We start from the raw sequence: 21565 nt of genomic DNA on the forward strand, positions 1-21565 counted from the left end.
CTTTCCAAACAAACAGTATTTACCACTTAATTAGAAATGAGAAAAAGTAAATTATGTTTCTAACTAGTAACTACTACTACCTCCATTCTATTATGATATACTCATTGTAGATTTGTAATTTAAGAAATTGTTGAATAAGATGAGTTGCTATAAGATCAATAATAGATAAAATGTAAAAAGTTGGGTTTGGGTAAGAAAGAAGCTGAATAATAAATTAAACCACTACAAGAAAAATGTCTTTTCGTAGCGATTATTTCGTAACAATTGTACATTCGCTACAATATGGAAGTATGTTTGTGAATTAATTAAGGAAGTCGTATCATTTTACAATCGCCACGGTTTTCCCATATAAAATCGATACGGAAAACATAATAATACATATCCACACTATTTTACGCATTTACATAATTTTGAGAAATCGTATCATTTACAATCGCCACTAAATCCCAAAAATCGATACGAAAAGCCTATTCAACACTAAATATATAAATATTATTTGACAAAGAATACATAAATATGTCATAGCTTATTGGTGAAACATTTACTATGAGAGTTTGAGGTTGCATGTTTGAATCTTATAAAGATCATATGTATGTTTTTTTTTTAAAAGAAAATGAGTTCAAGATTTATAGCGATTGTAATCGCTACAATAATCACCACGATTAGATGTAATTTTTTTATATCGATAATTGAGGCCAACCCCATCGATATTGAAAACCACTACTAAAGGCTAAGGCAACGGAGGATATTGTATCGAATGACCATTTGCTGGGAAAGCTTTTTGTTGCAATTACAATCGATACTAAAGGTTAAAATAATCGCTACGAAAAAGTTATTTTCTTGTAGTGAACTAAGATAGAGAATATGAAAATGTGTAATTATTGTGGGGTTAGGAGGGACAAAATGGTAAAACAAAGTATAAATCAAAAGTAGATAAAACTCAAAAGCACGCCTTAAATTGAAGATTATTGAATAGAATTTAAAATGGCAAAGGGAGTACAATTTGCTAATTTAAGCCAAATGAACAAACTTTAAAGGTGTGCTATATTCATCTGATTTTCACTGATATGAACTTATCTTAACTATTCTGAATATATCAAAACTTATTTTTATTGTAATTTGTATTTAGGTAATCTTATCAGAACTTACTAAACGATTGAAATCTGAAGTGAAATTAACTGAACTTATTACACTTAAAATAAGTGAAAATAAGGTGAAAAGAACAAACCCTACCATTGACTAAGGGCCTGTTCTCATTGACTGAACTCGGCTGAACCGAACCGAACTGAACTAGACTGAACTGAATATTTTATAAGAGAAAGAAATTAGGAACTGAACTGAACTGAACTGAGCTGAACTGAATTGAGCTGAACTGAATTGAGCTGAACTGAATTGAGCTGAACTGAACTGAACTGAACTCCGCTGAACTGAACTGAACTGAACTGTATTTCAACGTAAGAGAACAGGCCCTAAGGCCCTATTCTTTTGAGTTTCTGGGTAGAGTAGAGCAAGGGCCAGCAGAGCATAGCAGATTGAATTTCAGCAGATCAGAGCAAAGCAGATTTCAACATTATTATTATTATTATTATTATTATTATTATTATTATTATTATTATTAAGTGCATATACCATTGATTTAGGTGAGTGAAAACATAAATATATGCGTATCATATTTAACATATGTTAATAGTAGAATGATAAAAGACAACGGTTTACTTATATTTATTTCACAAAAATTTTAAAATAAAATGATTTAATGAGTAATTATGATTTTATTTATAAATTTGTCTTAATCATATATTTTTAACCCTAACAATAATAATAATATACAAAGTACTACTTGAAAATAACCTCTTTTTTTTAATTGGAAAAAATTTGAAAATAATTCAACTCGATGAACTAACAATCAATACCCACATAAATGTTTCTACAATTGTGATTCTAATATCAAATGTTTATAAAAGAAATTGTTATTAATTGTTATTATTATCATTTATTTATTTCGAAAGAATTGTTATAATTATTAAAAATTATTAATTAATAATATTATTAAATATTAATTCTTAATAGTTTGAATTATTAAATATTATTATTGATAATTATTATTATTAATTGTTATTATGATTAATAAATATTATTATTATTATAAATATTAATAATTATTAAAATTATTTTTAATATTAATAATTATTATAATTATTCAAAATAATAAATTATTATCATCAATACAATATTAATTATTATTGTTGTTATTATTAATTATTATTTGAAAATATAGCAGAGCATATTTCTTTTGAGCAGAACAGAGCAGATTTGATTTGAACAGAACTCAACAGAGCAAAGCAGCTCTAAAGAATAGTGCCTATCAATAACATTTTAGAAAGTATTTAGCCCAAAAATTAATTTAGATAATGATACATTTAAAGAAACGGAGGAAGTAAACTATAAAGCGAGGGAGGTAAGGTTGAAATTCCGACGTAATGGGATGACGAAGGGATGGGACCCATTATGAAAACGTGTCAGAAAAGGAGAAGAGTTAGAAGAAGATGAGCATTGAAGTGTCAGAATTGCATGTCATTGTATAACAGCAACCTTTGAAATTAAGAGCTGATGTCCAGAAAACCTTTAATTTGCCTTTTACTTTTCAGTTTGGACTTCAACTTCTTGACTGCGATATTAAACTTGCCATGCTGCTCCAACTTTTCCGCCGGACTCCCTCCCTTCGCCAACAGCTTCGGGAATTTCACTTGACTGCTTTTACGGATATGATTTTGTACACCAAATATTAATTTAGACGCACTTATCAGAGAAATTCAGAATATACTCGTACTATTTTCTATACCTTTCTAACTAGGAGGTGTGTCAAAAACTCAAAATTACTGTTTGACGTGTTTAAATCAGTTTCCACATTAATGAATTAACATTGCTACTCCTACCGTGTTTTAATAAATGTTACACTTTTTAAACGTGGTCATGTTTTAATAAGTGTTACACTTCTTTTTTGGCAAAAAATTACATTTTAATATTATATCTTTTTCTAATATACTACTTTTTTTTATTATTTTTTTTCCCTCACATTCATTACTTATTAATACTGCATGCACAATGTATTTATACAACCTAATAGAAGAGAGTAGGTCTCATACATTGGCCTATTAGCTAGATACAAATCATACAATACTAGATACAATATTAGGGCTTAACATAATTCTTTTTAAGACAAAAGATCAACGCATTTATAATTTGTCTACGAGTACTTGTATAAGAATTTGAGGCCAAGGAAACCCTTGAAAATATCTAGAACTCTTATTTGAAGAATCTTAATGGTAGAATGCCGAATAAAGTTATGGAGGTGACAAAGCCATCATTAATCTCAATGTATTGTATGTAATTGTAATACTTCGTATGCATTGTAGTTTTATAACTCCGTAGTAGTGTAGTACGGTGTAGTTTTTGACATTTTTTTTTATTTTGTAACTAACACGTACTTTTTTTTAACTACTTCAAATCTAAAGACTTGTGTCTATAGTTCCATTATTTTTTATTCATACAATAGTTTTTGCTACTTTTTATAAACGCCTGCCTCCATTCTTTTTATAAACTACTTGAAATTGAATGTTTAATTGTCAAAATATATTTACCAATATTTTTGAATAGTTGTATCTTAAAACAGAAAATCCTAACCGTCAAAGGTCCCACACTACACATGGCAAACTTCCAATTACCTAACACAAAAAAGTTTGTTATTGTTCTGTTTTTCCTCAAACAGGACATCACGGATCATCATCACTCTCCCTCTCTTTCTAAGATTTTCCTCTTTTGCAATGAAATTATCCGATAATTAAAATGGGGATTTTGTTTCTTTTTTGAGATTAATTAGGAAAATGTTTTGATCAAAAAGAAAAGTTTAACCCCACAATCTAATTAGAAAGAATAACAAGAAAAAAAAAAAGATGGATCATATGGTGGTAGGAGGATCAAAGGAGCTAAGTTTGGGAGATTCAAACGATTTCGAGAGGGAATCAAACCTCTCGCTTAGCGACCGCCTTAAGGTCTTTAAAAGCTCTCAATTTGATCCTGACGCCTTCATCGACTCAAAATGCAGAAGAATGGCCGAAAAGGTATTGTCTTTCTTAAAATTACATTTATCATCTTTGTAATAATTTTATGATTAACATTGGGATTAGACTTTTGTTATATTAGCTGAATTGTTCAAATTTTTAATAAAATGTTGGGATTAATGGTTATTTTTCCATTGCATTGTGCTACATTATTCAATGTATTCATTCATTTATTGATTTGTTTGTATTTTGCTACGACACAGGAGTTAAAACACTTGACTATGTATTTAAAGGACTTAAAAAAGGCATCAGCTGAGGAGATGCGTAAGAGTGTTTATGCTAATTATTCAGCTTTTATACGGTCAGCAGAATCATCTATCTTGATTTTTATTATTTTTTGTCACGTCTTTGGTTATCCAATCATTTACTTGTATATCATGGTAAACTTTTGTATATGAGACAATTTTACAATAAGCTACGACTATGTATACAATTGGTTTTTTGGTGGTGTAACTTGAAATGTATCATAAAAGGTTATGTAAGTTGTACTTATTATATCTGCTGTATTGTTGGATTTATTATCAAATTTATGTACAAAAATTCCTGCAATATATTATTGTAGATAACATGATACATCTGCACAACTTGCAGGACGGCGAAGGAGATATCAGCACTTGAGGGTCAACTTCTATCACTTCGTAACCTCTTATCAGCTCAAGCAGCAGTTGTTCATGGCTTAGCAGATGGAGTCCATGTCAACTCTTTGTCACCAGGTGTACAAGGTCCATCAGATGAAGAATTGTCCAATAATAAAAACAGCGAGGTTACCAAGATTGAGACATGGTTAAATGAATTCCTCGAGTCCCTAGAAGTGCTTCTAGCCGAGAGAAGGGTGGATGAAGCATTAGCAGCCCTAGATGAAGCAGAAATAGTGGTGGAAGATGCCAATGACAGGGGATCCCTGAAAACAACGATGCTGATATCGCTCCAAAATGCCATCACAGCAAGCAGACTGAAGTTAGCTGACCAACTGGTGGAAACAGTTAGCCAGTCTTCCACCAAAGGTGCTGAAAGAAGAGCAGTTGTAATGGCGCTTAAGAGACTAGGGGATGGTCCGAGGGCTCATTCATTACTTTTGAATGCACATCACCAAAAGCTTCACCACACTATACAAATTCTGAAGCCTGCAGCAACTCTCAGTGCAAATCCAGGGGCTGCATACTGTACTAGTCTCTCACAGCTTGTATTCTCTACTATCGCTCAAGCTTCGAGTGATTCTCTAGCTGTTTTTGGGGAGGAAAATTCATATACATCGGAGTTAGTGACTTGGGCAGTTAAGGAAACTGAGAATTTAGGTGTTTTAGTAAGGAGGCAATCTCTTACACAGTCAGCTGCTTCAGGGAATCTGAGAGCAGCTGCTCACTGTGTGCAGATCTGTTTGGGACATTGTGCATTGCTTGAATCTCAAGGACTTTCCCTCTCTCCTGTTCTGCTGAAAGATTTCAAGCCACTTGTTGAGCAGGCGCTTAGTGCTAATCTGAGGAGGATAGAACAGAACTGTGCTGCCCTTGCTTCTTCTGACAACTGGTCTCTGACGCCTCCTCCAGGCGGGGGTGTGAGTCAATCTAGGCTCAGTAGCAGTGCCAATAGATTTAATTCTATGGTCCAGGTGCACCTCATCACCTATTGCAATTTTTTATTCAAATTCAAACTTCATAGTGAGGCATTGTGATGGTTGTATCAAAATATTTCCTTTTTCCAATATTATTTCTTGTATTTGTTTCATATACTCCAATGCTTCCTCTTTCAGGATCTTTTCGAAGACGTGGAACCCCTAGAGACTCTACAACTGGGGACACCATTGCTTGAAGGGTTAATCCATGTGTTCCACTCCTACGTGAACACCCTAATAAGCGCGTTCCCAGCATCAGTAACTGAGGCAATCCAAGATGGTCTAGGACCGTCAATTGTCAAGGTGGCCGAGACTGAAGCTCAACAGCTTGCTTTGCTAGCCAATGCACTCCTTTTATCAGACGAGTTTCTCCCCCGTGCTGCTGCAAAGATGTTGCCCTTCAACCAAACGAATAGGAATGAAGAACCTTCAAGAAAAGACATTGACCGACAACATCGTGTAGCTGAGCAGAGAGACTGGAAGAAGAGGCTCCAAAAATCTGTTGACAGGTTAAGAGATAGCTTCTGCAGACAGCATGCCCTTGAGCTCATCTTTACTGATGATGGTGAACTTCGTCTTACAGCACACTTATATACTAGATTGGATGGTTATGCTGAGGAGCCTGAGTGGTTCCCTTCTTCAATATTTCAGGTTCTATCCTTCACATCTTCAATTACATAACTAGGCCGTGTTCTCTTCACCCAATTTTTTTCTGAACTAAATTGATTTATACTGATTTTCAACTAATGAGTACGTATTCACTTACAACTCTCAATAGTATGTAAAAGAGTAGGAGTAGGACTGCACCAATAAAGGTCACTAAAAAAAAGTATTTTTGGGGTGTTTTCTTAGGAGCTTTACATGAGATTGAGTCAAATAGCTGCACTAGCATCAGAGATGTTTGTAGGAAGGGAAAGGTTCGCGACATTACTGCTAATAAGATTGACAGAGACAGTGATTTTGTGGATTTCTGACGATCAAACCTTTTGGGAAGAAATCGAGCAGGGGACTAAGCCTTTGGGTCCTTATGGCCTTCAGCAGGTGGGATACTCGAATTCTCACCCTAATCACCTTACCATAAGTTGCTTTTCTATATAATTATAAGGACTTCTTTTGCAGTTTTACTTAGATATGGAGTTTGTGATGCTATTTGCATCCCAAGGCCGTTTCTTGTCTCGAAATCTCCAACAAGTAGCTAAAAACATCATTGCTAGAGCTATCGACGCAGTTTCTGCTACTGGGATTGATCCTTACAGGTTAGAATACATTACATCAGTATAAGTTTAATTGGTTCATTGTCACTCGCCAAGTAGCCCAATGCTAAAGGCTTCCATCTCTGTTTGTTCTGCTTCTTTCACCCCCTTTGGCAGTTCTTTACCTGAGGATGAATGGTTTGCTGAAGTAGCTCAGATAGCATTGAAGATGCTAACAGGAAAGGCCAACTTCGGAAATGAGGAGCGCGAAGCTGTCAGCCCTGCAGCATCAGCATCTGGAAGGTCATTATCATCAGCCTTTTCTCATGGGAGCCTCACAAGTATGCAATAGTAATCATTCTACAGTTTTATTTTTATTTTTTCAGTCTTTAAGTAAGATGAAATAAATCCCAATTATAAATTTTCAATACGGAACACATTATGTTTGTGAGTTCAAATCTTAAGCAGTGTTGGATCCTTACGATAATTTTAATACTACGATCCTACAAAGTTTGAAATGTACTTCAAATCAACGCAAATGTGAGAGTTACGCACATTAAATTGATTTTTACTGATTACAACTAGTTTATTCGAACATCGATTTTTCAAATTTTATTAGGATAGCAACTGAACAATGCCTAAGATGTCAACAAATTAGCTCTAAACATACATAGTGAAGGTGGTAGACTAGTAGTAATATACTACATATGTATAATACAGAGTTGACCCCTAGCTAATTAACTTATAACGTACATAGTATAAGAGTACAATATATCATAATATTGCCCATGCATTGTTATAATTGTAAAAATATAAAAAAGTTTGACCTTGGAAGTCACATGGTGCCATCTTAGCCGCCAGATCTGGCATTGGGATATGCAAGGTTGAAAATATTTTGCTTTTGATGCTCTACTTTTGAATTATTTCTTGTTGGTTTTCGGACTATTGTAAACTTGTAATTATCATTGTATTTAGAATGACTATATGAATATGAGAATGAAATTTATTAACATAGGGCCTAAAGTTTGTACTAGCACGGGGCCTCTTAATCTCTCGAGACGGCCTTGCATCCGCCTCTCCAAGAAGGTTACTTCTTTAGCATCGGAGGGAGTTTCCTCAAATAACCCGCGAGAGCAGTTTATGTTTTATCTGTCATGGAGCAAGGAGCATCAAAATCATTCCTCTTAATTAGACTCCACGCTCATAACAATTATCATGTATCATCGTTATTATCATCATTAATTAATAAATTACAAGTTGATACAAGGATATATCTTACAAGTTTATAAGGAACAAAATAAAGCTTGTACTAATACTAAGTAAAAGTTGACTAACAACCTACCATAATTATTGGATAGTGGGGGGACCTTCAAACATAGGGTTGACCCCTGCTAATTTATACAATTAGTATCCAAACAATATCAACTTAACAACTTGAATAATACTTTTCACGTTAATTAATAATGCAAAAAAGTATCAACCTTGGTCGTCAGATTTAATATCTATGCAAGTGCATTAATCATTTGTATAATTTGTCCACATAATATATAGTTTATTACTTTTTTTTTGAAAAAGAATATATAGTTTAGTTTAGTATTAACACTAATAAGAATTTTAGTGTTTGTTGAAGATTTTTAATAACATGTGCCAGCAATATGTGGCTTGAAATTATATGCAAAGCATGTTCCATAAAGAGATTAATTCCAAAGATTTGACATTAGAAATGCTACTTAAAAGCTTTGGACTTTATTGAGCACTACAAAAGAGAAAGACAAGAAAACCAATGAATTCTCATGTTAATGAATAGTGTTCACTTAAATAATTAGAGAATATAGTATAATTACCCACCTACAATAGATGAGTAGCAATATCAAAAAAAAAAAAAAAAAAAAAAAAAAAAAAATACAGTAGTATAATTATTCCCTTGTTTCTTTATTGGTAACAAAATGCAAAAGAATTCATATTGCCCCCTCCATTTCATATTAACGGTTGCATTGATGAAAAAAAATACTAGTAGTCTGAACAAATCTTTGGATTCTTTTTGTTGAATCCTAATAATATAACAAATATTTAATATTTATTTGTTTTTAACCAAATAATAATATATTAATATTTTATTACCCTATCTGTTCCGTTATTCGAAGCCTATTTCTGATATTTATTACTCACATAATAAAGAGAAACAAGCTTTTAATTTAGGGATGGAGGGAGTACTTGGTAAAGATCAAATAATATTATGAGAAACAAATGACATGAAAGTAAAATGGAAAGACTTTATCAACAAATGGCATGATCCAATCCTTAGGATCACAAAAATAATCTCAAGTGTGTCGGTTAGTTTTTCAAATGACATGATAATAAAACTTTAATAATACATTAAAAGAGACACTTTTTAGTATAAAGATTAAAGAAGAAAGATATTTTTTGTTTACTCTATATAATAATAATAATAATGTTTTCTTAATGGTAGGGCTCTAATTCTATTAACTTATAAATACAGGTGCTAATCTCAAGTCTCATTCATCCTTTTTAGCCAGCAAAACAAAACATGGCATATAAGTTAGTGTTCATCCTCTTAACATTCTGTTTATTTTACCTTGAATTTGCCAAAAGTATTAGCTCCCAACCATGCAACTCTAATGACCTAACAGCTTTGCATAAATTCAAGGCAGCTATTCGCCTTGACACTTCTGGCAGGCTGCTAAAATGGGTAGGCCAAAAGTGTTGCGATTGGGAGGGGATTGTATGTGAGAACATGACATACAGAGTGACAGAAATCAATCTGCCCGGGCTCATCTCAACCGAAGATTTCATTGGTCAAACGAAGATGGAAGGCGTTATATCTCCCTCAATCATGCGCCTTTCCTCTCTTGAAGTTCTTGATCTAGGAGGGCTTGTCAGCCTTTCAGGAAACATCCCTAAATCTATTGGTCTTCACTTGGTGAACCTTAGAAAGTTGAATCTCTTTGGCAATAATCTGAGTGGTCCTATACCAGAAAGTATTGGTAAGCTGTTAAAACTCGAAGAAATTCAGCTTCAAGAGAACAGGTTTCTTGGATCAATACCCTCTAGTATTGGTTCTCTAAAGAACCTGCAAAGATTACTCTTGTATTCCAACAGACTTTCAGGGTTCATACCGGATACTATTTCAAACTTCGTGAACCTGGTGACACTTGACCTCCACGACAATGCTCTAAAGGGTTCAATCCCTGAGAAGATTGGGGCCTTGAGCTCCTTGAAAGCACTCGATTTCTCAAATAATCGTCTGACAGGAGAAATTCCTGCTTCTGTAACTAACTTAACTGCCATTTCAACAGCTTATTTTGACACCAACTGTCTCCAGGGACAAATTCCATTTCCTGTAAATCCTGGTGATATGCCCTCCCTTGGTTTCTTGAGGCTGCAAAACAATCAGATAACAGGAAACATACCCTCTACGTTTGGATATTTGTCATCCCTTCGTAGATTATCACTTGCAAATAACAAACTTGAGGGTGCATTAACTTCTAGTTTTGGCGATTTATCAAAACTATCAGAGTTATATCTTGATGGTAATCGTTTCACTGAAAATATACCAAAATCCATAGGCAAGCTATCAAATCTTATTCTCTTAAACCTATCACATAACTTTATACAAGGTCCTCTTCCTCAAGAGATATCAACCCTTAAGAACCTACAAATCCTTGATCTTTCTAACAACCATCTAACCCTTCAATCTATCCCAAAGTGGCTTGCTGAGTTGCCCTCTCTTTCCCGGATTTTGTTAGCAGGGTGCGGGATCCAAGGTGAGTTTCCAGAAGTTCTGCGAGCAACTCCAAGTGCATTGCAGGAATTGGACTTGTCAGACAACAATCTGACAGGAAGCATACCAGCTTGGATTGGGAAACTAACTGAGCTCTATTCGCTTAACCTATCTAGAAACTCCCTCATTTCAGATATTCCAGACACAATCATGAATCTGCAAGATTTGGGTATAATCGATCTTCACTCAAACAATCTCACAGGATCAGTGGAGAAGGTTTTCCAATTGGAGACCAGGTTTTCAGGCGGGTCTCTGACATACGTCGATCTTTCTAACAACGGTTTCTCAAGCGGGCATGAGAGTATCGGTTTAGGATCTCAAACTGGAATTCAGCTCCTAAATTTATCCAACAATTCACTTAAAAATGGACTGTCAACTTCCATAGGGAAGTTAGGATCACTGAAGACCTTGGATTTTAGCAGCAACCAATTAACCTCAGCATTGCCAGAATCATTAGGTGATGCAAGTTTATTAGAGATATTGAAGTTACAAAGAAACCATTTTAATGGCAATATACCAGATGGGTATTTAAAGCTGAGGAAACTAAGAGAATTGGATTTATCAGATAATTTTTTGAAGGGACAAATTCCTACCGGTAAACCACTTAGCGGGTTTCCATCGAGCTCTTACTCTGGAAATCGAGATTTATGTGGAAAACCTCTTCCTCCTTGTAAGATTTGAATTAGAGTTTTTGGGGTTAGAACTTAGAAGTAGACTAGAATACTTTTTTTTGTTTTTTTTTTTTTTTTATGCATTTTCATTTTTAGAGCAAGTTAGCATCACACATTCATTCTCTTTGGAAAATATAATCATGATTTTAGCAGAAACTTAATGCCTTTATCTTGGCATGATCCAAAATAATAAAATGGAGTACAACTCAGGAGTATGGGCCATACACCCATGATTTAAATCATGAGCAAAAACTACGGTGATGAGTTGGTGAGTGTCCAACTGTTTCCAAGAAATTCATGAACATTTAAAAGTAATAAAGTGCCATTTATATAGATGCTCAATTTCTTCAAATCAAGGGGCCATGCATTCATCATTATGTCTAGACACAATTATAATTACAAGTAGGGCAATAATCCACTATGTCTAAAATATCCTATAGTATTTTATATCATATGCATGTGAATGACCCTGTTATCTATGCACAGTACATGTGCATCAGAGTAAAAATTTCAGCTCCATTTATCATTATAGGAACTGTAAAAATAACTTTTAGAACTATACACATACATACAGACTATGGAAATATATAATATGGAGCAAAACTAAACTCCCTTTTCTTTTTTATTTCACATATATTGATCTTACAGTATACCAGCTTAAATTAATTCAATAAGGGGTTGTCTTGATTCATCCCTAATTGCTGGTAATTCATGTAGTCAAGTCCGTTTAATCGTACACAACATAAAATTTGCTCAGGCAAGTCTTCAGCTTTGTTCCCCTGTTTAATAATGTAATACAGTTTTATCAGTAAACGCTGTCAGCATGTCGCATGTGCTTAGTTTATGATAGAAAGGGATACAGCTGAATAATTAAAACATAATCTCAAAAAGGGCGGTATCAACTTGCCTGTATGGTGAGTCCAAAATCCAGTATACACATCTTTAGTCTGTCCAGGAATGCCTCAAAGCCTTTCCTTGAGATATAACTAAATCTGTGCATATCTAAATCGATTTCAAAGTAATTTTCTCCCTGCAGAAAATTTGCAGCAGATGTTAAGAATCCTAGAACATTGAAGTAATGGTTTAACAGGACTTACTGAATATTTGAATCAGACAACCTTTCAACATATTGCACTTAGTTTAGGTGAAGACAATAACCATTTTTTTCCCGCTAAGCAAAGTACAATATATGTATTGTTTAATTTTTCAAAGTACTCAAAGTTGATTTCTTAAACAATAAAATCCATTTTCAAAAGCACAAGCGCTTCAAAGAAACATAACACACCATTCCTTAGTTCTTACACTGCCTCTAAAATTATCAAAAACTTCAAGGTGGAACAGAACAAATATGAAATATATTGGGAAAGATAAATAGCTATATTTCTACTAACCGTAAAGAACTCATGTTGAGGACGAGAAAGGACAGGCTTTTCGTTATAGGCATTAATAAGCTTCTTCTCGGCTGCACTTAAATGAAGGTCGTCCACATTACCTAGACGACCCAAAATTTTCAACCGCTCCCGGTAAGGTGCAATCGTGTCCATTGGAAAACCTTTTACCTTTTCAACTTCATCATCCATCAATCTCTGGATACACAAGAAGCATACGAAATACATTTAGAATACAGAGAATTAAAAAAAAAAATCTGAAATTAGGAAATCACAAGTAATTAGATGACCATCACATCTTACCCTGATACTTTCTTGAAAGTTGGATGGAATTTCCTTTAAGAAGCTTTCATTTATCTTAAAATACATCACTATATTAATTCCTTCACCATCAACTTCATTCTGGAAAAATGCAGGAGGATATAATGGCACCTGCACAACAAGAAAAGAAAAGCTGAGACTATCACAAGCGAAATCTATATAAATTGTCTGTAGTGAAAGAGTAAGATCTTTGCCATCAAATTTAAGCTAGTTATTATGTCATTCACAGTACCATATTAAGGTCGAACAGAATAAATAAGTTAATAGAAACAAAACCATGCACGGTGTACTGCCATATGCTCGAATGGACAAATAATTAAAATGTGACACCTCAAAGAGTAAAAATAACAAAAACAGAATAAGGGTTCCAACGACCAAACGGAAAAGTTCAATGCAAGATGCCTGAGTCACAATTCTTTTAGATTTCAGCAGACACATCAAACTTAAGATGCCAACAATATATTCATCCCAGTCCAAAATAAACATAGAAAATGAAAAACTCATGCATATGCTCAGACTTCAGAAAAGTAGGAATGTTGTTCCCCTTTCTTAGCACTCTACTACTTTACTAAAAAAAAAAACCACGAAGCATAAGGTCTATATCGAGTCACTAAAGGTGCTCATAGAAAATTTAAGCTCCAGAATGAGTTGGCCAGTAGTCTTACCGATTGCAATTATTTAAGAGAATAAAAGTACAGAAACATTAAGTTATCTCAAGCTAAGAAACCAAGATCATACCTGTTAATCTAAACAAGGGAACACAATTCCTAAATTTTGGGTTTGGTATAAGATGAGTTAGATTACCTGAGCATTTACAATGAGAAGGGGTGGGAAACCCCCTGCTGAAGAATTTACTGCAGGAAGTTCCACAAGTCGAGCCACGTGCTCAATTTTTCGCGGGGACAAGAATAAATCAACACCGATAGGATAGTATGCAGCATAAGGTGGAGCGAATTCCTTTTTTTTATCCCTGTCATATGAAAGCAAGTTTTCTCAAGTCAAACAATCAGCAAAAATCTGAAATAATGGATCAGGAATTTAAGTTTTTACTATATTGATATTGACATTATCCTACAAAGACTAATAAAATTTTGTAGTTAAGCAGCATTTTGCTCTTACCTAAAATAATTCTGGCCGCGAACTCTAAAGGAATTTGGCTCAATATGTGACCAACTATCCATTACTCTCTTTTCTATCCGGCTAAAAGGTACTTGAGACCCTGCTAGTGGTTTCTGCAGGAGCATCTTTGATGAAACTGCGCAGTATTTAAATACTTTAAAGATTAGTTAATCGACATAAAGATATCTACCACATACATTACTTAATAGACACAAAGTAATGGTGCATACATCTTGAATTGGGGGGTCCATCCCTCCATTTGAAGGAAAGCTTTAGTGCTGCCTTCTTTTTCGCACTTTGCGGACTAGAGCTGAGTGAATTTCTCTTCTCAATAGAAGGTATGGTCGTAGTATTCAGGCAAGGCAAACAATTATTATGAAGGATGCCGCAATTATCCAACATTTTGTCCTCCTTGCTGCTGCTTTCATCTACAGAAGAGGATATTTCGTCGAGGTATACTGGATGCTTTGTTTCCATTGAGTTTCTACCAAGATCACTCATAGAGTTCCGAGCAGAGTGTACTTCATGCGAATTTCTACCCACTGATAAAGCATTTTGAGATAATATGTCTGCATTGATTCTTTTCTACTAAGAAGGGTATGGAGAACCTATAGCATTGTGTTCATATAAGTATAAGAAAGGGGATAACATACCTTCTGGAATACTCTGAAAATCTTCTTCGCCATCAGACTCAAAAATCATGTTTGAATCATACCATGCCTCCTCGACGCTACTGCCTGTCAAGACCATAAGAAGTGGTAAACACAGTTAATGTGAGAGAAGAGCAACAGTGCAACACAATAATCCACAAGAACTAACGTCAGTATCTCTTAGTCTGATATAATGCAATACTGGAGCTTCGGGCCTTTGTTTGATGAATAAGTCATCAGTGAACAATGCCCACAATGACAAGCAAGAAACAGCCACTGGATTTTTTAAAAAATTTAGTTCATAATGTCTAATTCATTTACACATTTGGAAAACTAAGGGATTGCCATTATTGATACTGCATAATCTCGATTACTCCGTACTTCTTATAAAAGACGGAGCAAACATAACATATGGTTCAACTAGATAACTACTTGACTGTTGCTTATCATTCATCATGGTAAAACAAATATGCCCACTACCCAGCTTTCAGCTCAACTGCATCAGGGAGCCCCAAGATTGTATTTAACATAATTCTATCCTTTAAAACAAGTCCGTAATTAGCACTTGGTGCTGGAAAACATTGCCTTCCACAAACTCCACATAAAAGCATTAGCGAGTTTGCCAACGATATACATTCTATGCAAGGTCAACAACAGGAATTCCAATCTGTTTAACAATGTGTAACAAGTCCAGCAATCCGACTAACACTGGTATCTCACACCATCAGCAGCAATTAATCAGAAGTTAATGCAGTCTGAGACGAATTGCTTGCACTAATAAGCGAATTCCACTGTGCTAAACGCCGTAAGCATGACTATCAGGTACTCAAATGCCAGCATATCAGCATTACTAAGCCTCATTTATCCTCTTTTTTCTTTAATTAGATTAATCTTGAATCCTTAAACTTCCAGCATTGAAATCCCACATAATTAGAACCTAATAGTAGCAATTACCTCTTGTTATAACCAACCATTCTCATTATCAATCTAGGTATTAGGTTCAAACAGGAAGTCAGAATCAAAAACCCACTTTTGGTACTAACTTCTACATGGAGAAAAGCATAAGAATCAGCAAAATCAAGTACTACCACAATTGGATAATTAAATTAATTTAATCATAATACTAATCACATTAATCAAACTCCCATCTAACTTTTGTATGTTTACATAATCTTACGGTCTTACCCACAAAATAAAGTAACTCTCAGCCAAAAAGTGAACAAGCATCAGCTGCCACCCAGAAAAATTAATGCACATTTTCTCACATCATCAATTAAAAAACAACAAAAGACCACAGCTTTATCCAATTCTAGTTGTCGGTATATAGAGACCGCCAAGGACAGTGGTGCAGACGGGATTCGATCTGAAACGACTCGACCACACTTCCTGAGACTTTACCAACTAAGCTAGCTATCATCAACTTTTACCATCCAATGCAAGTAATATTTTCAGCTCAATCATCAAAATTACAAAACCCACAAAACAAATCACACTAAAAAAAAAAAAAAAAAAAATTAAAAATCAGCTACAAAAATGAAATTAGGCATAAACCCAGAAAAATTAAAAGTAGAAAACAAACCTTGGTAGGTGGGATTAGTAATAGATCGATCTGTGAAAGAAGTATTGTTACAGGCATCGAAAGAACGATCAGATAAACGAGAAGAAACGCGTTTCTTAATTCCAGATTTTCTCTTTTTGCGATTGCTACTAGTAGTAGCAGTACTAGTACTATGATGGGTTTTCTTCTTTGACCTCTTTGATTGTTTCCCAACACACCCTTTTGGGGTTGATACACAAGCTCCCATTTTTTGTGCCCCTTTCTCTCTCTAGAAATTGCAGAAGAGAGAGAAAATAAAGGGGGAAGAAGATGATGAAAAAATGGAGGAAATATCGAGAATTATTATATATAGTATTAATAATTAACAATTTAACAATTATAATGAAGATGATGATGTGTATAAATACAATGCAATGAATTGAATTGAATTCAAAGAGAGAGAGAGAAAAAAAAAAAAAAAAAAAAAAAGCAGCAAAACGTGAAATCGAAGGGAAAAGATATATTTGTGTGGGTGGGTTGGAGGAAAGAAGAAAGAAGAGGAGAGAAAGAGCCTTGCTATACAACAACAAACGAGGAGAAGAACTACCGCATTCTTTTATCTGGTGTTTATAAATTCATAATTCCGTGGTGTAAATGAGATTTGATTTGAATATCACCCACATTAAAGTGTGTGTTTTTCCACTTAAATTTAAGGAGTTTTAATAAGACTTTTTTTTTTTTCTTTTTGAAAGAAGGATTTTTAATAGGACTTGATTAATCTTAATTAGATCTAAAATTCATTAAGGTAAATAAAACACACCATAGGTATACAAATATGGTTTTTTTTTTTCAAGTATAATACAAGTATTATTGTTGTTGATTTTGATTTTTCTTTGATTGATGTTGATATTTTATTTTCTTTGGTTGATGTTGATTGTTGAGAAAGTTGGAGTGATTATTTTATTAGCATTATGATGATATAAGGATTACTATGAAAAAGATTGATAGTAGATCTAAATATTTTAATGAATTAAAAAATATCAACCTTAATTATTGTTGGACTAAAATCTTATCAATTTGATTTTGTGATTTTAATTGAGACTTTTTATTCATATATTGGGAATTTGGGATATGAGGTGGATTTTGGAGCACCTACTTCTCCAAACTTCACTTTTTGTTTATTTATTTGACTTAGCTTGGATTATGTTAATGGTTAAAATGAATCTTATATTGCTGTCATGCAAAGAAAGTAAATATCTTCAAACCCTTTTTAATCATATTTGCTTAATCTTTTTTCTATTTAATATTCATCTACATACTCTAGTCTAATATTCGTACGGAATTTGTACTACTAATGTTATATCGGTAGTCAATTCATAAATTAATACTCCATTTTAATATATTCTTTATAAATAAGTTATTTTAATTACATAGTTAAAATTTGACCATTACAAAAGAAAAAACATTTGAGTGAGACTTTGATAGATTTGTGTCAATTTACATATTTAATATATCAATTTTCAATCCATTTTAATAAATCACATACTTAAACATATTTGCATTTAAAGTTTTAGTAGAGATTTGAAAAAGACAAACAACTCATTGAACTAGAATTATATTCGGACGAATACTTTCTTGGAATAACATATCTAATCAATTTACAAGTGCATTAACTAAAAAGTACTCAATACCTCACCACTAATATACTTTAATCAAGTAAAGGCTTGATAAAATACAAAAACTTTAAATACAACTTGATCATTCCAAAAATATAATAGAAATAAATTCAGCTCAATTTCTTGACTTTATATCAAAATTGATTTTTTGATAAGTAAATATTCATATAAATCAAAATAAACTAAACAAACTTAATTTAAAGATTTACAATCGCGATTTAAATAATTTTATACAATAATTTGAGAGTTTTAAAAATAACGCATAATTTTTAGAAACCAAACCCAAATTGTATTACAAATTGATCACAAACATGGTCTAAACATAAAGAAACCAAATCCAAATTAAAGAAGAAAAAGATGTCAAAAAAGAGTGAGATTGATTAGTTGAAACTTCAAAGTCTTACCGATAAGAAGGGCAGTCAAAATAGAAAAAAGAGGTTCAGATTCAGTCAGTCAGTCACGGCAGTTATAAGCCGCGTTTGTTAGCGTATTCTTATTGGCTTTAACTATTGATTATTACACTCATTAAGTACTTTTGCCACGTGTGACCAAATCTATGGTAAAGCGTGTGCAAATTTTTTATTTTATTATTTTTTTCTTTGTTTTCAGTGAATTTTTGTAATTTTCTGATTTTTATTTATTTTTTTAACTTTGATGTTATTTTTTAGTGGAAATTAGAAGGTACAGAAAGCAAGGGCTAATAAAAATGTTTGTTGTTGCTAGCTAGCTTTACCCTTTTCCCAATTTTGTCTATTATGATTGTTGTATTGTAATGTAATGGCAAAATTTTTTTGTATTTGTTTTTCTTATGTGGACCGCTTAAGGGCCTGTTCTCTTACGTTAAAGTTCAGTTCAGTTCAGTTAAGTTCAGTTCAGTTCAATTCAGCTCAGTTCAGGTCCTAATTTCCTTCTCTTATAAAATATTCAGTTCAGTTCACCTGAGTTCAGTTCAGTTCAGTTCACCTGAGTTCAGTTCAGTTCAATTCAGTTTAGTTCAGTTCAGTTCAGCTAAATTCAATCAATGAGAACAGGTCCTAAGTGGTTGTTACTAATCCTTTCGTCAGTCGATATTGTTGGTGGAGTTGACGAGTGAGAAAAGTGGTGACATCGAAAGTAATGCATTGGTGAGAAAGTTATGATTTATATTATAGGCGTTTATAATATGTATATGAAAACTTATTTAGAGATAGGGCAAAATTTAGGTGAGTGGAAAATAAATTTCATCATTTTTATGTGACATCATATCATGTCCCTTAATCTTAACGACTCGATCAATCAATCATGTGGCATGTGCTGAAATGTCCTTGCCACCAAATAGCTCTTTCATCATTTGTATAACAAACGTCTACATTATAAGTACATTGGCTTAAGGAAGTTGTTTTCCATCTAAAAGATGCCAAGTAGTATATGCTAATTATGGTTAAGACTTAAGAGGTATTGATGGTGATATTATTAACCTTGTAGTACAATCTTTTATTTTTTTTTTTTTTTTTTTTTTTTTGACAAGGTACATAAAACGTACAATCTTTTATGTTTAAGAGATTGAATTAGAGTCTTTTTCAATTTCCTTCTTATAGTGCTAGCTAGCTAATAGTTGTGTGTTTTTTTTGACCTTTTTTCATACACAAAGTAAATGTAATTTATCTTAAGTTATCCGTTCACGAGGTTTCACCTCAAAATCATATGGCAATGACCCTTAGCCTTATATTATGGTGGTAACCCTTGAATTATTTCAATGTGGGATTCCATTACCACTACACTCCCCCTTTTAGTGTTTTAGTGTGGGACAAGAGAATGCTTACATGTGGGTTGTTCTTGGGCTCAACAGTCATCGTTATTTCACTTATTTGTACAAATTTTCAGTTTTTTACTTAAAATAAAATATCAAATATAAAAATCAGAAAAAGTTGTTTTCACTTTTCTAGTTGTCAGTTTTCTTAATAATCATGATTCAATAAGTTAGACTAATTTTTTATTCTTAATATGACATATACCATGTAACTTTATAAAAACAAAAAACCAAAAAAATTGTAAACTATATTGATGCCGAACGAGTCCTAAATTTTGTGTTTTTTTGGGAAGTCTACCATTATTATTTATTAACCGTTATACAATAACCCCTTTAATTAATGCTTATATATATGTAGCCCTAAGAGCTATGTATAACATTTTCCTTAATTAAATTACCGCTATTAGCCTTCTCTAAAATTTTACTAGCTATTTAGTTTTTATCCATGCTTTCAAGTTTTATCCACTTTTATTTACTCTATTTCTTTGATAAATTTCTTTTTATTTTAATTTATAAATCTCTCTGATCTCTTTCTCTCCTTTAAATGTAAAATACAGACTTGAACAGTGTCCAATATGAATTTTTCTAAGTTTTTGAAGTCATGGTAATTATGTACGAGTAGAAATTAGTAATTAGGATAATAAGGGTAGAAAATGTAACCTAAAAAGTGTTTAAATCACTTTTAGCTTTTTCTCAAATTTGTAGAAAAAGCCATATACAACTATCTTGAAGTGGAGAAATTGGTATTAGTCTATTAGACCTCAATGTATCATTTTTGCCACAAATCTTTAAAGGGTAAATGATTTATTATTAAAATAAAAAGTAACACTATATTTAATTTTTGTAACAAAATCAACTTTTTACCGTAGGCAAAAGTAGTTGTTACATAAATGCAATTAAGTCCAACTAGTCTCTACCTGTGTTTCTTCACTGCCATCTATCTTTTCATCTTTGGAATAGTAAGTAAGAAGTGTCCCAACTACAAGGTACAACTACTAGAGATGCCGTGAGTTTTATGGAACTTGCAACATTTTTGGTCAAAATACAAGATAATAATAAGATAAATAGATACACCACATGACCAATCAAATATGCCTTTTAAAGGTCTCAAATTTTGCTTATATCACTATAACATACTCCGTATTTATCTGATGTGTCATCACCACCAAAATATATTTATCAAATATCATTATCAAAAATCAATATCAATATCAATATTAATATCAATGCATAAGATTAAGATACCGACATAAGTATTCAAGTCTCATCGTTTTACCATAACCGTTGTGAGATCCTAGTACTCACTCTTCTTGTAGATAAAGTCACACGGAGTATAGTCTTTCGTAGAGGTAACAAACAATTTATTAAATTGGATTTGGTTATGGTCATTAGTATATTATGGGTCGTTTTGTTTGTGTAGCATTCAATGGGGTATTGGGGGTTGTATTCAAATGCATTATCAATTAGTTTATCATGGTATTATAATTAACACTTTGTATTACATTATCTTTTGCAATCAAGTTGAGATTAGGTCACACTCATAATTTAAGAATAAAATTCGAATTGAAAACAACTAAGGGCTTGTTTGATTCACCTTTTTTTTTTCTTATTTGATCTGGTCTGATTTGATCTGATTGTCTAATTTGACCAAATTTTGACCAAGTGTACAATAATCTATTGTATAAA

At 33.0% G+C, this 21565-nt stretch overlaps 3 protein-coding genes across 4 annotated transcripts; 2 read left to right on the forward strand and 1 right to left on the reverse strand.

Annotated features, from left to right (window-relative positions):
• Nucleotides 1–3953: 3953 nt before the first annotated feature.
• LOC145600690 (exocyst complex component EXO84A-like) lies at nucleotides 3954–7278 on the forward strand. Its single transcript, XM_081656573.1, has 7 exons — nucleotides 3954–4121; nucleotides 4325–4422; nucleotides 4713–5730; nucleotides 5872–6384; nucleotides 6586–6774; nucleotides 6853–6989; nucleotides 7104–7278. The coding sequence occupies exons 1-7, from the start codon at nucleotides 3954–3956 to the stop codon at nucleotides 7276–7278; spliced, it is 2298 nt and encodes a 765-aa protein (XP_081512699.1).
• A 2196-nt stretch (nucleotides 7279–9474) lies between these two features.
• On the forward strand, nucleotides 9475–11409 carry LOC145600691 (uncharacterized). Its single transcript, XM_081656574.1, has one exon. It carries the CDS (start codon nucleotides 9475–9477, stop codon nucleotides 11407–11409), a length of 1935 nt encoding a protein of 644 aa, XP_081512700.1.
• A 332-nt stretch (nucleotides 11410–11741) lies between these two features.
• Nucleotides 11742–16922, reverse strand: LOC145601958 (uncharacterized). Of its 2 annotated transcripts, none has more exons than XM_081658050.1 (9): nucleotides 16457–16922; nucleotides 14881–14964; nucleotides 14458–14769; nucleotides 14228–14363; nucleotides 13913–14078; nucleotides 13091–13219; nucleotides 12791–12985; nucleotides 12307–12429; nucleotides 11742–12178 (listed from the first exon to the last, which is right to left on the reverse strand). In XM_081658050.1, the coding sequence occupies exons 1-9, from the start codon at nucleotides 16680–16682 to the stop codon at nucleotides 12062–12064; spliced, it is 1488 nt and encodes a 495-aa protein (XP_081514176.1). In that variant the 5' UTR covers nucleotides 16683–16922; the 3' UTR covers nucleotides 11742–12061. The 2 variants fall into 2 exon arrangements, with proteins under 2 accessions (XP_081514176.1, XP_081514175.1); XM_081658049.1 differs by having other exon boundaries at nucleotides 14458–14796; nucleotides 16457–16920.
• Nucleotides 16923–21565: the final 4643 nt, after the last annotated feature.

Source organism: Chenopodium album, chromosome 21 (assembly GCF_948465745.1).
Source record: "Chenopodium album chromosome 21, dcCheAlbu1.1, whole genome shotgun sequence".
NCBI lineage: Eukaryota > Viridiplantae > Streptophyta > Magnoliopsida > Caryophyllales > Amaranthaceae > Chenopodium > Chenopodium album.

Coding starts and splice junctions, on each gene's coding strand:
- LOC145600690 (XM_081656573.1), top strand. CDS start 3,954: ATGGATCATATGGTGGTAGGAGGATCAAAGGAGCTAAGTTTGGGAGAT. Junction 5,731..5,871: donor GATTTAATTCTATGGTCCAG/GTGCACCTCATC, acceptor TTCCTCTTTCAG/GATCTTTTCGAAGACGTGGA. Junction 6,385..6,585: donor TCCCTTCTTCAATATTTCAG/GTTCTATCCTTC, acceptor GTGTTTTCTTAG/GAGCTTTACATGAGATTGAG.
- LOC145600691 (XM_081656574.1), top strand. CDS start 9,475: ATGGCATATAAGTTAGTGTTCATCCTCTTAACATTCTGTTTATTTTAC.
- LOC145601958 (XM_081658049.1), bottom strand. CDS start 16,682: ATGGGAGCTTGTGTATCAACCCCAAAAGGGTGTGTTGGGAAACAATCA. Junction 14,079..14,227: donor CGCGGCCAGAATTATTTTAG/GTAAGAGCAAAA, acceptor TTCATATGACAG/GGATAAAAAAAAGGAATTCG. Junction 12,430..12,790: donor CTCAACATGAGTTCTTTACG/GTTAGTAGAAAT, acceptor AATTTTCTGCAG/GGAGAAAATTACTTTGAAAT.